Source organism: Canis lupus, chromosome 24 (assembly GCF_003254725.2).
Source record: "Canis lupus dingo isolate Sandy chromosome 24, ASM325472v2, whole genome shotgun sequence".
Lineage (NCBI taxonomy): Eukaryota > Metazoa > Chordata > Mammalia > Carnivora > Canidae > Canis > Canis lupus.
The window spans coordinates 21292950-21313219 of NC_064266.1; the positions used below are offsets into that span (position 1 = coordinate 21292950).

At 40.2% G+C, this 20270-nt stretch overlaps 1 protein-coding gene across 13 annotated transcripts in view; it reads left to right on the top strand.

The window, feature by feature from the left end:
• Positions 1–19548, top strand: part of TPX2 (TPX2 microtubule nucleation factor) — a 71836-nt gene extending 52288 nt beyond the window's left edge. For 11 of the 13 annotated variants that reach the window (XM_049100606.1, XM_049100602.1, XM_049100603.1 and 8 more), the window contains 6 exons: positions 10731–10826; positions 12014–12190; positions 12582–12728; positions 15595–15706; positions 16353–16540; positions 18743–19548. In XM_049100606.1, coding sequence (XP_048956563.1) covers positions 10731–10826; positions 12014–12190; positions 12582–12728; positions 15595–15706; positions 16353–16540; positions 18743–18853 — 831 coding nt within the window. In that variant the 3' untranslated portion in view covers positions 18854–19548. The remainder of the gene's footprint in view (positions 1–10730; positions 10827–12013; positions 12191–12581; positions 12729–15594; positions 15707–16352; positions 16541–18742) is intronic. The other 2 variants (XM_049100607.1, XM_025469645.3) reach the window with 1 other exon arrangement.
• Positions 19549–20270: the final 722 nt, after the last annotated feature.

Sequence of the window (20270 nt, forward strand, 5' to 3'; positions counted from 1 at the left end):
TTGCTTGCCATTTTGATTCACCATGATTTTAAGTGGAGAGAGTCCACAGTATTTTACCTTGGACTGTGTACTTAGTTCTGTTTACTCTGTTTTCTTAGCACTAGGTCAAAAGCATCATAACACATAGAAATAGTTCTTCCCCTCTTCCCATCTCTTCTTTAATCTGTGAGCTTTTTGCATATGAGACCTCTTTTTTTTTTTTTTTTAAGATTTTTATTTATTCATTAGAGAGAGAGCACGTGAGTGGTGGAGAGACAGAATGAGGGAGAAGCAGACTCCCCACTGAGTTGGGAGTCTGATGTGAGGCTCAATCCCAGGACCATGACCTGAGCCAACGGCAGACCCGCAACCAACTAAGCCACCCAGGAGTACTGTTTTCTTTCTTTGATGCACAAAAGCTGTAGGCCTAACTTTGTTACACAAACTTTTTTTAAAATTTAATTTAAATCCAATTAATTAATGTATAGTGTATTATTAGTTTCAGAGGTAGAATTATTACACGAACCTTTTTTTTTTTTTTTAAGATTTTTATTTATTCATGACAGAGAGAGAGAGGCAGAGACACAGGCAGAGGGAGAAGCAGGCTCCATACAGGGAGCCTGATGTGGGACTTGATCCTGGGATTCTGGGATCACACCCTGGGCTGAGGGTGGCACTAAACCGCTGGGCCACCGGGGCTGCCCCTGTTTACACAAACTTTTAAGAAATCTTTTCCCACCCAGGTGATCACTCTCCAAATCCTATGCTGCATTTGTCATTACTCACTGATGAAATGTTCTGAATACAATAAGGGAAATACAGGTTGTATACAAACTTCAGAATCCTAGAGCCTAGCAGAAGGGCTCAACATTTTGTTTTACTAGAAAACCAAGGCCCAGAGAAGAGAAATGACTTCTTCAAGTCTTCTGTAACATGCATTTGGCACCTTGCTTTTAGTAATATCTATTTCTCCAACCTCCTTTTTCCCCTGCTACAAATTTTTGGTTTTTATTTAATTCACTACCACCCTTTTGATTTTTATTCTTCTATCTCATATACCAATATTGACTTTTTATATAGTCTTAAAATCAAGTCATTTTTGAAGTTATTTTATTTATTTCTTTTATTTATGATAGTCACACACAGAGAGAGAGAGAGAGAGAGAGAGAGGCAGAGACACAGGCAGAGGGAGAAGCAGGCTCCATGCACTGGGAGCCCGACATGGGACTTGATCCTGGGTCTCCAGGATCGCGCCCTGGGCCAAAGGCAGGCACCAAACCACTGCGCCACCCAGGGATCCCTTGAAGTAATTTTAAAGGGAATATTTAAATCACTATGTAAATTGAAAACCAGTATTTTTGCCATGAGTAACAATAGTAACACTTAATACATAAAGCTTATTATGTGCCAAGTTTTATTCTAAGCTCTTTAGTTTCTATTATTTATTTAATTCTCATAATAATCCTGTGAGATAAACACTATGGGTCTTATTATTAATCTGTTTTAAAGTTAGGAAATATAGAGGTTAAATAACTTGCCCAAGATCATAAACTAGCCAGTGGCAGAGCTGGGACAGATACTAGGTGGTACAGTTTCAGGGTTTGTGCTCTTGTATTTTTTTTTTTAATTATTTATTTATTTATGATAGTCACACAGAGAGAGAGGCAGAGACATAGGCAGAGGGAGAAGCAGGCTCCATACACTGGGAGCCCGACGTGGGATTCGATCCCGGGTCTCCAGGATCGCGCCCTGGGCCAAAGGCAGGCACCAAACCGCTGCGCCACCCAGGGATCCCGTGTGCTCTTGTATTAAAATAGAAGATACTTCTCTAAATAGAAAGATCTTAGGAAATATGTGACTGTTAAAGAAAGTACTCTGCATCCCAGCTAACATCCTCCTCCATATTATTCTTACCTGAATCTTATTTTTAGAAATGCTAATTGAGGAAATTGGCTGGCAGTTTTTTTACTTTGGATGTGCTAGGGTGAAGTGGTACATGTGCAAGGGTGCCTAGAGTTCTGTAAGAGCTAAGTGAGATCTTAGAGTAGCCTTGTACCAGGTTTGCCTTGTTGAGAATTCTGGATAAACAGATCAGCAAAGCACTAGGTAAGTAAGATGCAACTGAATTGATGTGTGGTATGTGCTCCAGGGAAGTGTTTGCCAAATAGCTGATTCTCAGAATCCTCTGGGGATCTTATTACATAAACAGACTCCTGGGCCCCACCCCTGGAGTTTTGATTTGTTATGTGCAGGATAGTTAGAGAGAGCCCCAATGAGAACTTGGTGTCTGACATACAGTAAGCAGTCATGTTGTTAATAGTAATAACTGTCATTTTGTCGCATGCTTACCTTATACCAAGTGTTCTGTGTAGATTATTGTACTTATTTCATGAAACAATTCTTAAGAGGTAGGTTTTATCTTTAGTCCTATTTTTCAGATAAGGAAGAGACATTTAGGTGTCTAGTATGCAGAACCAGGATTTGAAGCCATCATATTCTGGAGCACTGTATTATTCTACCCCACAGTGCTGACTTACCATCATTTATTTTAGCAAACTCAGTTTTTGAGTTTGACACTGGCTGCTTATAATTCTCCCTTCTAAAATTTCTAGTGATTTCACTTCAGCTATTGGTTTCTAGAGAAGCAAAGCATAGGAAACATTAGGTGTCTTCTCTCTCACCCCCTTCATTTTTTAGAAAAGAGAGGCTGTGAGAGCGGCTTGCTCATAGAACCATTTTTAAAAGTTGGTGGCAGGGATCCCTGGGTGGCTCAATGGTTGAGCGTCTGCCTTTGGCTCAGGGCATGATCCTGGGGTCCTGGGATCGAGTCCCACGTTGGGCTCCCTGCATGGAGCCTGCTTCTCCCTCTGCTTGTGTCTCTGCCTCTCTCCCTGTGTCTCTCATGAATAAATAAAATCTTTAAAAAAAATAAAATAAAATAAAAGTTGGTGGCAGAATTGAGATTAGGTCCCTTAACTTCTAGTTCTGGACTCTTCCACCAGAACAGAAGAGCTTGCTTCCCAGGGCCCAGATGCAGCATATCTGTTTGCCACCATTGTTCTTCATTGGTGTCTCTTCGGTGCTGAAGCTCTTTCCATGGGTCCTTATGGTACTTCTTGTGCTCTTAAACTTGTGGTTGATAGGTGGCAAGGAGACAACAGGGCTGATGAGAGATGGGCTTGGGCAGCAGTGGGCCATGAGGCAGAGCTGAAAAAAGGGCTCTTGGGGCAGAGGTTGAGTGATGAAAACCTTGAGCTCGAGGGTGTGAAATGTGAACTTGGTGCCCACATCTAGTGGGGAGCTGGGGCACCACAGAGGCGGATGTGGTGTCAGTGAGGCCAGTGAGTAATTTTAGCAGTGATGTTTTAGGGCTGACTTGGGGAGACCAGCAGGCTTTTTTTTTTTTTTTTTCCATACTCCCTGAGATAACATTGCTTCACAGTAATTTCCTAAGTGCTCGTATCCCAGGGCATTTGGGGGCACATCCTGCCATAGAGAGAACACTCTCTCCCCGATCTTGGACTGCTTTCCCTAAATGTCCCATCTATCCACCCATATTGCCCACTTCTGGCCATATATCACTTCTTCAGAGCTACCTTCCCAGAGTTTCCCATTAGGAGCTTCCCCCCAATATCCTTTAGCTCCATATTCTGCTAGGTTTCTTCAGAGCGCTTGTGAAGATCAGGGAATCCCTGATTTGTTACCCTTTCATTGTCTCTTTCCTTCAGTAGAATGTGAGCTCCCTGAAAGCAGGGAGGTGTACATCAGTCTTACTTACTTTCATATCCTCCATACCTAGTATTGTTGCAGAAGCAACCCGATATTGGATAACTGAGTGAGTAACAGTACCAGCTGAAATGCACTGGCCTAGGTTGTGTTAAGTACTGGGAATTCAGAGATGGGGGAAACACAGCACTCATCCTCAAAGCTTTCAGTTTGGTAGAACAGAGTGATATGTGAACATATAAGGAAAGTAGTGTCAATCAACATACATTCATCAAACAATTACTACTTCTTATAGATCCTATGGAGAATGCAAAGGAATGTAAATGATGACATCCCTGCCCTCAAGGAGCTGACAACTAGGAAGACTTAAAAGTAGCAAAACAAAACAACAACAACAAAAAAAGTAGCAAAACAAGAAGCCTTTTGTTTTTAGAAACCCAATATTTTTTAACTTTTATTTTGTTATTTTTTTAAAGATTTATTATTTATTTATTTATTTATTATTTATTTATTTATTTATTAGTTTAGAGACAGTGTGAGAAGACGAGGGGGAAGAGGGAGAGGGAGACAGACTCTCAAGCAGACTCTGGGCTGAGTGTGGAGCCCAATGCAGGGCTCTGTCTCACAACCCAGAGATCATGACCTGAGATGACATCAAAAGTTGGGCATTTAACCCACTGAGCCACCCAGGTGCCCCTGTTTTTTTTTTTGTTTGTTTGTTTGTTTTGTTTTTATTTCCGATTGAGCCCTCAGTGGGCATTGATTGCAGTAGAGATGAGGTGTGGGTGGGCAGTTGCTGCAGAGTTGATAGTCATGAATCACCTTTTCCTCTCTCCCAACTAGTGAAGATTGAATCCACTCATAAATATCTCTTCCGTGGCTTATTTGTTAGAGATTTCCATTGCTCTTTTTTTTTTTAATTTTTTAAATATTTTATTTATTTATTCATGAGAGAGACACAGAGAGAGAGGCAGACACACAGGCAGAGGGAGAAGCAGGCTCCATGCAGGGAGCCCGACGTGGGACTCGATCCTGTGTCTCCAGGATCACGCCCTGGGCTGAAGGGGATGCTAAACCGCTGAGCCACCTGGGCTGCCCTCCATTGCTCTTTTAAAATGCACATCTCAGGGCACCTGGGTGGCTTAGTGGTTGAGCATCTGCCTTTGGCTCAGGTCATGATCTCGGGGTCCTGAGATTGAGTCCCACATCAGGCTCTTTGTAGAGAGCCTGTTTCTCCCTCTGCCTATGTCTCTGCCTCTCTCTGTGTTTCACATACGTACATACATACATACATAAACTCTTTTTAAAAAATAAAACGCACATCTCTGCTGGGTGGATGCAGAGAGGGGAAGAAAGGAAAAGAGGGATTATTTATTTATTTATTTATTTTTAAAGATTTATTATTATTATTATTATTATTATTATTAAAGAGCTGCTTGCACCCTCCTGGCAGGGAACAGCAGTCCATTATACAACACATCATTGCTTTCATGATTGGGGCTTCCCATCTGTTCCCCAGCCCTTTTTTAAGATTTTATTTATTTATTTATTCATGATAGACACAGGGGGAGGGGCAGAGACAGGCAGAGGGAGAAGCAGGCTCCATGCAGGGAGCCCAATGTGGGTCTTGATCCTGGGACTCCAGGATCACACCCTGGGCCAAAGGCGGGAGTTAAACCGCTGAGCCACCCATGGATCTCAAGAGAGATTATTTTAGAACTAAATGAATCCTCAGGTATTATTTCTATTAGTTTATTTTATGAAAAGGAAAAAAAGAACAACAACCCAGGGGCACCTGGGTGGCTCAGTCAGTTAAGCATCTGACTTTGGTTCAGGTCATGATCTCAGAGTCCTGGGTCCAGACTCTGAGTTGGGCTCCACACTCAGCAGGTAGCCTTCATCCCCCTCTCCTACTCCATCTCGCACTTACCCCCACTCATGTGCTTCCTCTCTCTCAAATAAATAAAATCTTAAAAAAACAAACAAAAAAACCCAGGTGCCTAGGTGACTCAGTCAGTTAAGTGTCTGCCTTCTACTCAGGTCATGACCTCAGGGTTGTGGGATCAAGCCCCAGGTAGGGCTCCCCGCTCAGTGGGGAGTCTGCTTCTTTCCCTCCTCTGCTCATGCTCTCTCTCTCAAATAAATACAATCTTTTATTTTTTTTTAAGATTTTATTTATTTATTAGAGAGACAGAGAGAGACAGGCAGAGGGAGAAGCAGGCTCCATGCAGGGACTAGATGTGGGTCTAGATATGGGACTAGATCCTGGGTCTCCAGGATCACGCCCTGGGCTGAAGGCGGCACTAAACCGCTAAGCCACTGGGGCTGCCGTCAAATAAATACAATCTTAAAAAAAAAAAGAACCCAAGGTGTGGAAGGTTCTCTAATGCCCCCCAGGTTATGCAGATTAGAATCACAGTGGGACTAGAACCATCCTCTGAGTCTTGTTTGCTTCATGTTCTTCCCACTCCCATGTACCCTGGGTGTGCTAGAGCAAGAGCCTGGTGGCTGCCTGTAGAACAATGTAAGCTTTATTTGAAGACCCATTTCATGGACTTTTGTCATTCTGATTACAAGTTCTTTTTTTTTTTTTTTTTTTTTAAGATTTTATTTATTCATGAGGGACGCAGAAAGAGGCAGAGACACAGAGTTCCAGGCTCCTCACAGGGAGCCCGATGTGGGACTTGATCCCGGACCCCAGGATCATGCCCTCAGCTAAAGGTAGACACTCAACCGCTGAGCCACCCAGGTGTCACTACAAGTTCTACTCTAAGGGATTTCACTGGGCTTAGTGATCCTGGCTTTCTTAAGAAAACAGTTTCCACAGCAGAATGAATGTTCTTTATAGTGGTCACCTTGACAGGATATAAATTCATTCAATGACTGATACTGTACAAAGCACTTTTTTTTTTTTTTAAGATTTTGTTTATTCATGAGAGACACAGAGAGAGAGAAGCAGAGACACAGGCAGAGGGAGAAGCAGGCTCCATGCAGGGAGCCCGATGTGGGACTCGATTCCAGGACTCCAGGATTACACCCTGGGCCGAAGGCAGGTGCTAAACCACTGAGCACCCAGGGATCTCCCCATGTACAAAGCATTTTGGAAAAGCCACTTGTCTTGGAGCCTGTGGTCTACAGTCTTGGATCTCTTCAACAATGGCAAATGTTCATATTTTAAAAGATTAATTTGCTTTTAAGAGCTAAACTAAATCATTTGGAACTAAAACTAAGTAGTCCAAGATAGTAGAGCTAGAAATACTTTTGCTTAATTAAAAGTAAATACTGAGCAACTACCTTGTCTTGGAGCCTGTGGTCTGCAGTCTTGGATCTCTTCAACAATGGCAAATGTTCATGTTTTAAAGATTAATTTGCTTTTAAGAGCTAAACTAAATCATTTGGAACTAAAACTAAGTAGTCCAAGATAGTAGAGCTAGAAATAGTTTTGCTTAATTAAAAGTAAATACTGAGCAACTACCTTGCAACTACCTTGCATTGCTTAAAAACTAACTTTGAAGACCACTCCAAGAAAGACATTCCAAACATGTTCTGAGCAGTTACAGCATTGTTGGGATTAAGGAGAAATCTCTCTCCCAAGGTATAAATCAAAGTCCAAGAGTCTTAGTGTCCAAGGTATAAATTCTGTTATTTATTTTTACTGTATTTATTCACTGACTGCCTTATACTTGCCAAGGTCTTTGTTAGGTACTAGGGATTAATGAAATAACACTACCCACTCTTGAAGGCTAGTAGGAGTTGAGCATCTAAATATACAAGTGCTGTGAAGTTTTGTATGTACTGTCATGAAACTATATATGGGGAAAGAGGGATCATTTTGTAGGTTCTGGGAGTGGAGAAATCAGTTGAAAGCCTTTATAAAAGACAAGATGCTTCAGTGGAAGCTTGAAAAGAAAGCTTAGGTGCTTCCAAGCATCTAGGACATTTCAGAGAGAGCACAAACAAAAGTATTGAGAGAACCAGCATTAACATTTTGGCAACTGTTAGTAGTTCGTGGTTGGTGGGTGAGCTGCAGGGAGGAGCAAGAGATGAGGCTGGAGAGTCAGGCAGGACACCATATTATGAAGCACCTTGTACTTTATGGCAAGAAATTTGTTCTTCTATTGTAGGTAGCATAGGGAGCCACTAAAGAATTTTAAGTTAGGAAGTTATGTGATCCAACGTGTCTTAGACAAATAATTCTGAGTATGTATAGAAGATGGGTTGGAGGAATGAAATGAGAAGCTGAAAGACTATTACAGGGCTAGTAGACTGGTACAGGGAATCAGTGGTGTAGCCTGTGTATGGTGGTGAAGAGAGAGAGAGAAAGCAGAATGGAGGGTTGAGGGAGGCAACATACACATGTGAATGTAACAAATAAGAGTTTGATTTTACCATTTTATTTTACTTTTTTATCATGATAAATATACTCTTTAACCCCCATCCCCTATTTCTCCCATCCCCCTACCGACCTCCCCTCCAGTAACCAACCATTAGTTTGTTCTCTATAGTTAAGAGTCTCTCTCTTTTCCTTTGCTCATTTGTTTTTTAAATTATGCACAAGTGAAATCATATGGTATTTTTCTTTCTCTGACTGACTGACTTTGTTTAGCACTCTACTCTCTGACTCCATCCATGTTGTTGTAAATGGCAAGATTTCATTCTTTTTGTAATGGCTGGATAATATGCCATTGGTATTGGGGAGGGTGCTGTGCGTATATATCACCACATCTTTATCCATTTACCTATCAGTTAATACTTGGACTGCTTCTGTGGTTTGGCTGTTGTAAATGATACAGCAGTTTTGATTTTGTTTTTTAATTGATTTGATTGTATACTTTGTTTAGAAAAGCCCAAGAGATACCATTTTGTAGTTAGGATTAACTGCCAAATTTGTGATAAATTCTATGAGAATCAGGAAGTGCTTAAGGAACGACTTTCTAGAATATGTTAGTTTTGAATGATGTGCACAATATAGTACATGTAACTCAGTCTGAGGATTTGAAATGTTGACAGTGTTTTGGAATCATAAAGGAAAAAATCCTCAGAGTAGTTGAATGTGTGAGAATTATGGAATATAGAAAAATTAGTTGCTTCTCTTAATCTACTCTCAAAGAGGTATGAGAGTTAATAGCTGTTCTCAGATTTTTATTTTCTATGCTTAAGTTAATTACAGATATTTTAAAAACAAAAAATAATATTCCCTATTTCAGCAACTTGTCCCTCTCCCTTCAATATTATGAACACTGTAATATGTCAGTAATAAAGATTTATTTAATTCATTTTCATGGCTGTATAATATTCTTTTGTGTGGCTGCACCACAATTTAAAAAAGGATTTAACTGATCCTTTCTTGATAAATAATTTTTTGCAATTTTTTATTCTTATAAAACTATTTTAAAATAATACCTAAAAGCAAACACTAAACTAGAGGTCAAATGCTGGGTGTAGAATATTGGGTGAAAGTATGACTACTTAAAAATCTAAAAACTAATTCCCAAAGGTTGTACTAATTTATGACCTATACTCTTATCCAACTGTATGTGAGTGCCTGCTTCTCTTCCTACATGTCAACACTGGTATTAATCAGTCTTTAAAATGTTACTCAGTCTTATAGGTGAAGAATAACCTGATTTAATTTATATTTTTAAAAATTATTGAGATCGAGTCTCATGTATCTTTGTGAACTGCTTGTTTTTGTTTTTTTGTTTGGCAGAGGAAAATTTGACTAACTTGCCCAATACCTTTTCCCATTTGCCTTTTGAGGGTGATTTCTAAAAATATTTTATTTATTTATTTATTCATTCATTCATTCATTCATTCATTGGAGACAGAGAGAGCGAGAGAGGCACAGACACAGGCAGAGGGAGAAGCAGGCTCCATGTAGGGAGCCTGATGTGGGACTCGATCCCGGGTCTCCAGGATCAGGCCCTGGGCTGAAGGCGGCGCTAAACTGCTGAGCCATCCAGGCTGCCCTTAATATTTGATTTTTATTTTTAAAGATTTTACTTACTTACTTACTTACTTACTTACTTACTTATTTATTTATTTATTTATTTATTTATTTATTTATTTATGAGATACACACAGAGAGGTAGAGACACAGGCAGAGGGAGAAGCAGGCTCCATGCAGGGAGCCCGATGTGGACTTGGTCCCGGATCTCCAGGACCACACCCTGGGTTGAAGGCAGCACTAAACTACTGAGCCACCCGAGCTACCCAATATTTTATTTATTTATTTATTAATTTTTAATTTTTTTTCCCAATATTTTACTTTTAAGTAATCTCTATACCTACCATGGGGTTCGGACTGGCAACAGTGAGATCAAGAGCCACATGCTCCACTGACTGAGCCAGTCAGGCACCCCAAGGGTGATGTGTTTGAACATACATTTTCATTGTAGAGTTGTATGAGGAATAGGTTTAAGAAAATGGATGATACCTACTCTGATTCTGGATACATTTGGAAGTCTTTTTTTATTTTTGTATTTGAGAGATTATAGAAAGGGAAAGAAGCAATACAATTTTGGCATTAGTTTTTCAGTTCTGGTGTGTGTTTTTCATAAGTACCGAAAAAGATTGTGATGAATCCTATTTTTACTGAATATAGTACTCCAGCCATGCCCTTATTATTTGCTACTCTTTTGTATGATAATCTACCTCTGGAATGCTACTGTGTTACAGGGTGCCTTTGTCTTACTTGGGTAAACAGCAACATACTAAATTGCTAGCCTTTTTTTTTATTCCTGGTATATGAATTCCCCCTTAAGAAGAGGGATTTGATCTTTTTCTTTTCTTTCTTTCTTTCTTTTTTTTTTTTTTTTAAGATTTTATTTATTTGACAGAGCACAAGCAAGGGTATTGGCAGGCAGAGGCAGAGGGGTATCATGACCCAAGCTGAACCACACAGAGGGGTATCATGACACTCAACCAGCTGAGCCACACAGGTGCCCTGAGAGGGATTTGATCTTACTACACAGCCTAATAGAGATTGTTCTGTGATGTCTAACTGAATTGCTTACTCCTTGCAGGGTGTTCCTGAAAAGAAAGTACTTCCCATCACTGTTCCCAAGTCACCAGCCTTTGCGTTGAAGAACAGAATCCGAATGCCCACCAAAGAAGATGAGGTGATTCCCTGGGATAGAGGGAATTTTCTTCCTTTTACTTCATCAATTTAAACATTCTTCTTCTTCTTCTTCTTCTTCTTCTTCTTCTTCTTCTTCTTCTTCTTCTTCTTCTTCTTCTTCTTCTTCTTCTTCTTCTTCTTTTTTTTTTTTTTTTAACATTCTTCTTTCTTAAGCTTAATGGAAGTCAAGGCAGTCACTCTTATCTGGAGTTGTCTTTAACAGTGGGTATGAACACTTGATCATCTTTTTTGCTCTCCCAAGAGCAAAGTAGTTGGTAAGGATATGAATCTTCTGGGTTTCAGTAGTGACTGGTTACAACTTATTAGAGGCTTGTCCATTTCTATAGTATTGAAAATCAGCCTGTCATAACTTGGATCGAAAGTTGCCAAGCCCTGTATTTTATTTTTCCTGAGCTATTGTGACCATTTAGTAGGGGACTTTTAAAATTCATACTAAGAATGAATGAATGAATGAATAATAAAATTAATACTAAGCAGTTATATCTGCCTTGTTTGAACTCCATTAACCCAAGGGTTGCTAAGGTTACTGGGTGGTGATGGTTCATGAAATTGGAATACATAAACTGTCTTTTTTTTTTTTTTTTTTTTACATAAACTGTCATTGATCAGGCTAGTTTCTTATTACAGCTCCCATTTTATCTATAAATATCCAGAGTTAGGGTAATTTTATAGCAGATCTCAAGCCTTTTTATAGGTTCATCTGAAACTAAAACACACGGTAATCTTATGTTACCAGCTTGAACCCAAACAGCTTACTTGGTCCTATTCTGGGTTTGGCAACCATTAACTCCCAGTCACATGTTTTAGTGGAGTCTGGAGGCTGGGTCAAAGAAGAGGCCAAGATATATGCTTAGTTAGTACCTCTCTTCTGTTCTTCATTTTGTTCACACTGTTTGATCTCATTTCGTTTTTACAACTCCCTGTGATAAACTTTAGATCCTTTAAGAGTAATTGTGTTAGTCCTTTATCAAATGCTTTCACACTGGTCTCCCCCCTATGAAGTGGTAGATGACTTAGGTATTATCTCTCTTTGGTAGAAAAGGAAGCAAAGACACCTATGGAGGTTGAGTGACTTGCCTTAACGATTTCTTTCAAATACCGTCTTTTTACTCCACATTCTGAGGAGGTAAGAGAGAACTTGTGTCTAAACTACAGTTTTTCCCTTAGGAAGAGGAGGAGCCGGTAGTGATAAGAGCTCAACCTGTGCCACATTATGGGGTACCTTTTAAGCCCCAAATCCCAGAGGCAAGAACTGTGGAAATATGTCCTTTTTCTTTTGATTCTCGAGACAAAGAACGTCAGTTACAGAAGGAGAAGAAAATAAAAGAACTGCAGAAAGGAGAGGTAGGTGTTTCCATTTCTGCAAGTAACATAATACGGTTCTTTGATCTGTCACAGATAATCTTTTATGTTGCACTTTTAGCTATAAAATCACTGACTTCCTTTGATCCCTCTAAGAACCTTATGAAGTATAAATAGGGGAAGTTTTTAATAACCCTTCTGGCACAAGGAGATTAAGCGACTTGCCCATGATCGTGTTGCCAGTTATTGGCAATATTGGGAGGATAACCTAGATTTCCTTTTGAGCCCCTTATTCTTTCTGCTGTACATACCATGCTGCTTTGAAAACTGGCCTTTCCTATATTTCAGATTCATCCAGATATTCTGGAGCAGTTCTTACTTTCTGGCTGGAGAAACCTTAGGGTCTTAAGGCTTATGTCTTCGTTTCTATTAGGTGCCCAAGTTTAAGGCGCTTCCTTTGCCTCATTTTGACACCATTAACCTGCCAGAGAAGAAGGTGAAGAACGTAACTCAGATTGAGCCTTTCTGCTTGGAGACTGACAGAAGAGGTGCTCTGAAGGCACAGACATGGAAGCATCAGGTGGGGAACGGGGAGAGCAGCTGAAATGTTCATTGCTTCATTGTTGGTGTGTTAGAATAGGTAGACCCACTACCCTGAAGCTCATGTGAGAACTAACATACTGAATTACTTCAGGAGCTCTCACTCTAAATCAAGAATCAGACTTTCTCTATAAAAAACCAGATAATAGGGTGCCTGGGTGGCTCAGTTGGTTAAGCATCCAATTCTTGATTTCAGCTTAGGTCATGGTCTCAGAATTCTGGGATTGAGCCCCATGGTAGGGCTCCCTGCTCAGCAGGGAGTCTGCTTGTCTCCCCCTTCCCTTTGCCTCTCCCCTGCTTGTGCGCACACTATCTCTCTCATAAATAAATCTTTAAATAATAAAAAACAAAAGACCAGATGGTAAATATTTTAGATTAGGTAAATATTTTAGATGGTAAATATTTTAGGTTACATATAGTCTGTCACATATTCTGGATGTGTGTGTGTGTGTGTGTGTGTGTGTGTGTGTGTGTTTAAACCCTTTGAAAATGTGAAAATCAGTCTTCGCTCAAGGGCTATACAAAAAGGGATTGCAAGCTATGTTTGGCCTACAGGCTGAAGTTTGCTGACCTCTTCTCCCAGTGATCATCTGGGGAATGTGAAAACCGACAGGCATTTTTTGCATCAAGAGTTTAAGATCTTATCTATTCCACTATTAGATTTGTTCATTATGTGTTCAGCCCTTTTTGTTGGTGTTTTGATAAGAAACAGTATGGTGAGAATAGATCCTCAGTATAGTGTGCTGTTTTCTCAACATAGTGTGCTGTTTGCTCTTTGTAGATGACAGATGATTAAAAACAATTAATTGGTTGTTGGCTGGTATAATTGGGATCTAATTCTTCCCTATTTGGAAAAAAAATTCCCCTGAACCCCTAAGTTTGTCCATGTTTTTGTAGCATCACTTATCGTGGACTCTGTCCAAAAGGAGTTCTGGGCTAATCTTTCTAGGAAATCAAGTGATATGACTACATGACTGCACATAGGCTCCCTTGGTGGTGGTATTCCCTAGGAAAACTTAGGTCTGTTGTTTTGGAAGTAGTAGTGAATCAATCTTTCCAGGACCATGACACAAAATGTCTGTGTGGGATATTTCCTATAAAAAAATTTTTTTTAAGTTTTTAAACATACATAAACGTAGAGAGGATAGCGTAATGATCCTCCATGAACCTGTCAGTTGGTTCTATAATGAACAAAACATGGATAATCTTATTTCATCCGTATTTCTACCTACTTAACTCTATACTGGATATTTCTACAAAGGATTACTTTGAAGTAAATCTAGATATCACCTCATTTCATCCAAAAACAGCAAGGAAATATATGTATCTTTATATCTTCAGTATGTATCTTTAAAAATGTAAGTATAGGGGATCCCTGGGTGGCTCAGTGGTTTGGCACCTGCCTTTGGCCCAGGGCGTGATCCTGGAGTGCTGAGGTCGAGTCCCGAGTCGGGCTTCCTGCATGGAGCCTGTTTCTCCCTCTGCCTGTGTCTCTGCCTCTCTCTCTCTCTCTGTGTGTGTGTCTCTCATGAATAAATGGGTGGAATCTTTAAAAATAAATAAATAAGTATAAAAACCCCATAATACTATCACACATAAAAAGATTATTAGTAATCCCTTAGTAGTGACAAATAGGGTTCTTAAATCCTCAAATCTCTAATAATTTTTTTAGACAGTTGAATTGTTCAAATCAGGATCCAAATAAGGCCCACATATTGCATTTGTTTGATAAATCTCTAAATCCCTTTTTCTCTATAGGCTTCTCTATTTACATATTACTTGTGGGATAGACTGGCTTGTTTGTCCTATAAATTTTCCACAATCCTGACTTTGATCATTGTAGTCTCATGGTGTTATTTAATGTGTTCCTGTACCTTCTGTATTTCCTATAAATGAGTAGTTAGATCTAGAGACTTGATAAAATTCTGGTTAGATTTGGGGCACCTGGGTGGCTCAGTTGGCTAATTGACTGCCTTCACCTTAGGTCATTATCTCAGGGTCCTGAAATTGAGCCCTGAGTCGGGCTCCTTGCTCAGCGGGGAGTCTGCTTCTCTCTCTCTCTCCTCTCTGCCCTCCCCCCTCACTTATGCTCTCTCACTTTCTCTCAAATAAATAAATAAAATCTTGTTTTTGTTTTTTGTTTTTTTTAAGATTTTATTTATTCATTCATGATAGACATAGAGAGAGAGAGGCAGAGACACAGGCAGAGGGAGAAGCAGGCTCCACGCTGGGAGCCCGATGAGGGACTCAATCCCGGGACTCCAGGATCGCTCCCTGGACCAAAGGCAGGCGCCAAACTGCTGAGCGATCCAGGGATCCCCTAAATAAATAAAATCTTAAAAAAAAAAAAAATTCTGGTTAGATTCTTTTGGGGTTTAGGAGAGAGAGAATATTTTATAGATGATCCCATCCAAGGGTATATAATGTCCACATGTTTACTTTTGTGATGTTCAGATAGACCTTAAAAGTACCTTAAAGATATTTTCTAGTTTTCAGTGGATTCAGAGGTTGTCAGTGTGATCTACTCAGTGTAAAGGAGATTTTAACTGGGGTTTAGATGAAGTCATTTAGAAACATTAGTCTTGAGTTACTGAGGCAGCAGTCATGGATAGTTATGCTTTTGCTTATCTTTTTTTTTTTAAGATTTTTATTTATTTGAGAGAGGGAGTGAGAGTGAACATGAGGACATGAGGAAGAACAGACTCCCCGCTGAGTGGGGAACCTGATGTGGGGCTTGATCCCAGGACTCCAGGATCATGGTCTGAGCCCAAGGCAGACACTTAACCAACTGAGCCACCCAGGTGCCCCAATGCTGTTGCTTATCTAACAGACTTTGTTTCTATTAGCTGGAGGAAGAACTGAAACAGCAGAAAGAAGCGGCTTGCTTCAAGGCTCGTCCAAACACTGTCATCTCCCAGGAGCCCTTTGTTCCCAAGAAAGAGAAGAAATCCATTGCTGGTAGTGTTATATGTTCTCTTGGGGAATCAGGGCAGAATTGTCAGACTTCCCAGGGGGTATGCTTGGACTCAGTTATGACAGTATCAGCTGTGTCAACCAGAAGCATTTGCCTTTAGAGGCTCTAGTTGTTCTCTTCTTAGACGAGGTTTTTTGTCTTTGTTGAACCCAGCAGCTGTGTTAAGTTTGCCACGTGTGTTGGGTCCAGAACAAGAGCCTGGGCAAAGGCAGCTGACATTTCAACAGCAGTTAGGGGCCTTACTTACCCAAAGAGTAGTAAGTGTGGGAAGAAGAGCCAGGACTTCTTTCTGGAGTTCATCATGTAACACGGCTTAGATATAAACGTTTGATTCCTTAAGCACTGGGTAGGATGTCAGAAAATTGAATTCTCCTCCCTACATCTATCTCAGAATTACTATGTAGTTTTGAGCAAGCTGTTTCATCTGTGTGGGTCTTTGCTTTTCTCCTAATTAGATGGTTTCCAGGACCTTCCAACTGTTAAAATTCTAGGACTTTTTGTATGTGGTGTACTCCACCTTTCTGCTAACAGGGCTTCCCTAGAGTTTAACCTTTTTGTTGCTGTATCAAGGGGGATAGGTTTATGCAAATCCTGCTTGTGCACCAATATTCTCTCTGTTTCTGTACTCAGAGGGCCTTTCTGGTTCTCTAGTTCAGGAACCTTTTCAGCTGGCCACCGAGAAGAGAGCCAAGGAGCGACAGGAACTGGAAAAGAGAATGGCTGAGGTAGAAGCTCAGAAAGTCCAGCAGTTGGAGGAGGCCAGGCACCAGGAGGAAGAGCAGAAGAGGGAGGAGCTGGCCAGGCTACGGAAAGAACTGGTAACTGGGCAGCATGAGCATTCACTAACCCATGGTTGTCTTCTTTTTGTTTTATCTGTACCTTGCCTTGTTCCAGAAAGGATCTAAGGTGGCCTACAAGGACATATCAAAGATGAGTGAAAGCAGAAAATTACACAAACCAAGAATAGTAACAAAGTTGTGATGTGAACAGCATTAAAACTGTGCACATTGTGATCCATGTATCCGCTAAGTTTGAGCCATAATTTTGGCTTTTTAGGAACCAACCTGTTGGTTACAAAACTCTCAGTGTTCATGAAATATAAATCAGCTAGTTTAAAAAAAAAAAAATTATTCTTGATAACTGAATTCAGACAGAATTTCTTCCAGGGGTCTTCATAAGAAGGATATCATATGGCATAGCATGCACAGTGATGCATTCCTAGGACTTTTATGTTTATCTAACTTATCTTTATATTTTATTATTTCCTTTAGACTTAAGAAAACCAATGTGATTTTATAACTTAGACAAGAACATGTAGTTAGAGAAGGACATGAGAATTATGTGGCAACTATATTTTCATTTTCCTCTTAATTGACTTAGATTCCTTTTGGTGATAGTGCATATTAGTCTATGTGACCTTCAATATTTACACTTCAGTGCATGATGATTTAGTTATTAAGTTATCCAGAAAAAAAGCTTAATTCACATTAAGGACTTTTTCATTAGGAGGGCAGCAAGCCACATTAACTGCATTAATGAGGGAAGAGTTTCAGATGGAACTTCATGTGATTGATTAAAGGATCATTATTATAAATTCATAGGTTGTTGCAGTTTTGTCTAAAAAGGCCAGGCCAGGGATGCCTGGGTGGCTCAGTGGTTTGAGCATCTGCCTTTGGTTTGGGGCATGATCCCAGTCCTGGGATCGAGTCCTGCATCGGGCTCCCTGTGTGGAGCCTGCTTCTCCCTCGGCCTGTGTCTCTGCCTCTCTCTCTCTCTCTCTCTGTGTCTCTTCTGAACAAATAAATTTTTAAAAATAAATTAAATAAACAAATAAAAAGCCTAGGCCAGCTGTTGATACTGCTGTTGACAGAGATGACTGTGACCTCAAGGAAGGCTCTAGAGACAAATTATTAAAGGGACTAGCTTCTTGGCAAAATCCAAGCTGCCATTTGCTGATTAAGTGAAAAAAATAATATAGTCCCTGCTCTAGAATATGTTCACAAAACCAGCCTTTTTTCCAGCCTGAAGTTCTTTGATTTTTCTTCAACACTTGGTACTGCCTCTTGTGTTTATCCCCATCATAGAGGTGCTACTTACAGTGATTCTCAGTATAGGCTTTGCTAAAGTACAGTTTAGGCAATGCTAGTTAGCTGTCGTCTAACCTGACTTAATACAGGATTGATTTTAGACTGCCCAGAAGGATGGATGGCCTTCTTCCAGCAACTCTTCCTGGTTATTGGGGGGGTTTTTTGTTGTTGTTTTTTGTTTGTTTGTTTTGTCTATGGTTTTGGTGAATATTAAGACTCAATAAGCTTAAGATGGTCCCCTGACAGATTCATTTTTTGGGGTTGTTGTTGTTTTACATATAGTGTATTATTAGTTTCAAAGGTAGAGTTTAGTGATTCATCAGTCTTATATAATACCCAGTACTCATTACATCACATGCCCTCCTTGATGTTTTTTTTTATTTATTTTTATTTTTTAAAAATTTTTATTTATTTATGATAGTCACAGAGAGAGAGAGAGAAAGAGACAGAGAGAGAGAGAGGCAGAGACACAGGCAGAGGGAGAAGCAGGCTCCATGCACCGGGAGCCCAACGTGGGATTCGATCCCGGGTCTCCAGGATCGCGCCCTGGGCCAAAGGCAGGCGCCAAACCGCTGTGCCACCCAGGGATCCCGCCCTCCTTAATGTTAACCTATCCCCCCACCCCCTCCTCTGGCAGATTCTTAATATATCTCTTTTCTGTAATAAACAATCAAGTTGGAGTTAGGCTTAATGTTCTTTAATGCAAGTTGAGGGATCCCGCAAGATCTGAATAGAAACCTACTTGGCTCCAAAGTTCGTGTGTTTTTCCATTATGCTGTGTTGCCTCGCCTCCTCCACCACCCCCACCTTTGGATTAGTGACTTGGATCTGTAAGACTATGTAAGCATTTTCTCAAGAAGAAAAAGATTAAAACAACTATATGCATAGTTCTCATATCCTGATCAGTGGTAACTATCTTTCCTTACTCTGCAGGTACACAAGGCAAATCCAATACGCAAATACCAGGGTGTGGAAGTAAAGTCAAGTGACCAGCCTCTGACTGTGCCTGTTTCTCCCAAGTTCTCCACTCGATTCCACTGCTAACCTCAGCTGTGAGCTACAGGCACCACCTAGGAAGAGGAGCTGCTCTTTTCATGAAACCAGGAGCCTTCTTTCCTTGTCACCAGGGCAATAGAAAGAACCCATTTCTCCAGACTTTACCTGCTCATGCACAGCAGCATACTTGACAAGTGTGGACTCCAGTCTTGTTGAGAATTGTTTTCCTACATTATTGAGGCTAATAATGAGACTCATGCATATCTTGCTCTGATTCCATGTAGTTATTTCCTTTGAACTCACATCAGTCAACCTTTAATGAGTCTTAACTCTGACTAGTATCAGCACAGTATACTTTCTTTTGCCTCTTTGCCCTCTCCCCCCTTCTTTCTATTTTAATCAGAAAATAAAGATAGTTAAATACTAAGATAGAATTTAAGTCATGGCTTACCTGAGGAACAGTTAATATATCAGATTCTTTCCTCATCTCTGCACAAAATGAATTTTGAGTTAAGGAGCCTGTCTCTACAAAGGGTGGAAGCTTCATTAACCATGCAATCATGAGGAAGACCATGGACTGACAGGGAGCTTTGCAGCAGCCATCAGCAGACTTTAGGGCAGAGCTGCTGTTAAGGCACTGTCTTCCCTTGTCAGTGCTGATAATAACAGAATGCCATGTGGTACACTTTTTAAGTCCTCCATAAACTGGAATGGAATAAACATGTTTTTCTTCCCCTCCCTGATTTTGTTACTTCATGTTTTTAATTCTATCAGGCCCCTTGGGAGGTACATCTTATTGGGGTAAATGGGTACTTAGGAGGGAAGGGTCCAGGAACTTTTTAAAGCAGAGGCTCTGTCCTTAGAGGAAAGTGCTTTGTAATGTTTTTCTATCCTTGCATATTTTGAACTCCCTCCCAGGAACCACTCTGAAAGGCAATCGTGTGTGTTATACCTTCACACAGACATGTGCCTTCTTCCCTAAATGTGCTTTTTCTCAGCTGGTAAACTTCTTTACAAGACTAAAGTAAAATCTTTTTCATAAGTCCTTTCTTGACCACCTGACCTCTGCTGGGATGATCTCTTCCTTCTGTGTGCCTCCCAAATGTTTCTTCTATATGTCTCTAGTAGAACAATTATACCACAAATTATTTGCACTTGTTCAGAAACTGGTAGAGACCCAGATAGCTAAAATTTTCTTACTCCTTGAAAACAAAAGTTATGTTAGTCATCTCTAAATTCTTTTGTAGCTGGCACAAAATTTGCTAGATCCATGTTAAATAGGGTATTTCTTTTAGACTTGACATCATCTATGAACTCTACTCTTTACTCATGCTCTACTCCTGTGCTAAGAGATATAAAAGCATCTATATCCTGCCCAGGCCAGTTCCAGTGACCATAGAAGATAGTAAACCTATTTTATGTTCCTTTCATTTGTTCATTCAGTGAGCATTATTAACAGGCCATT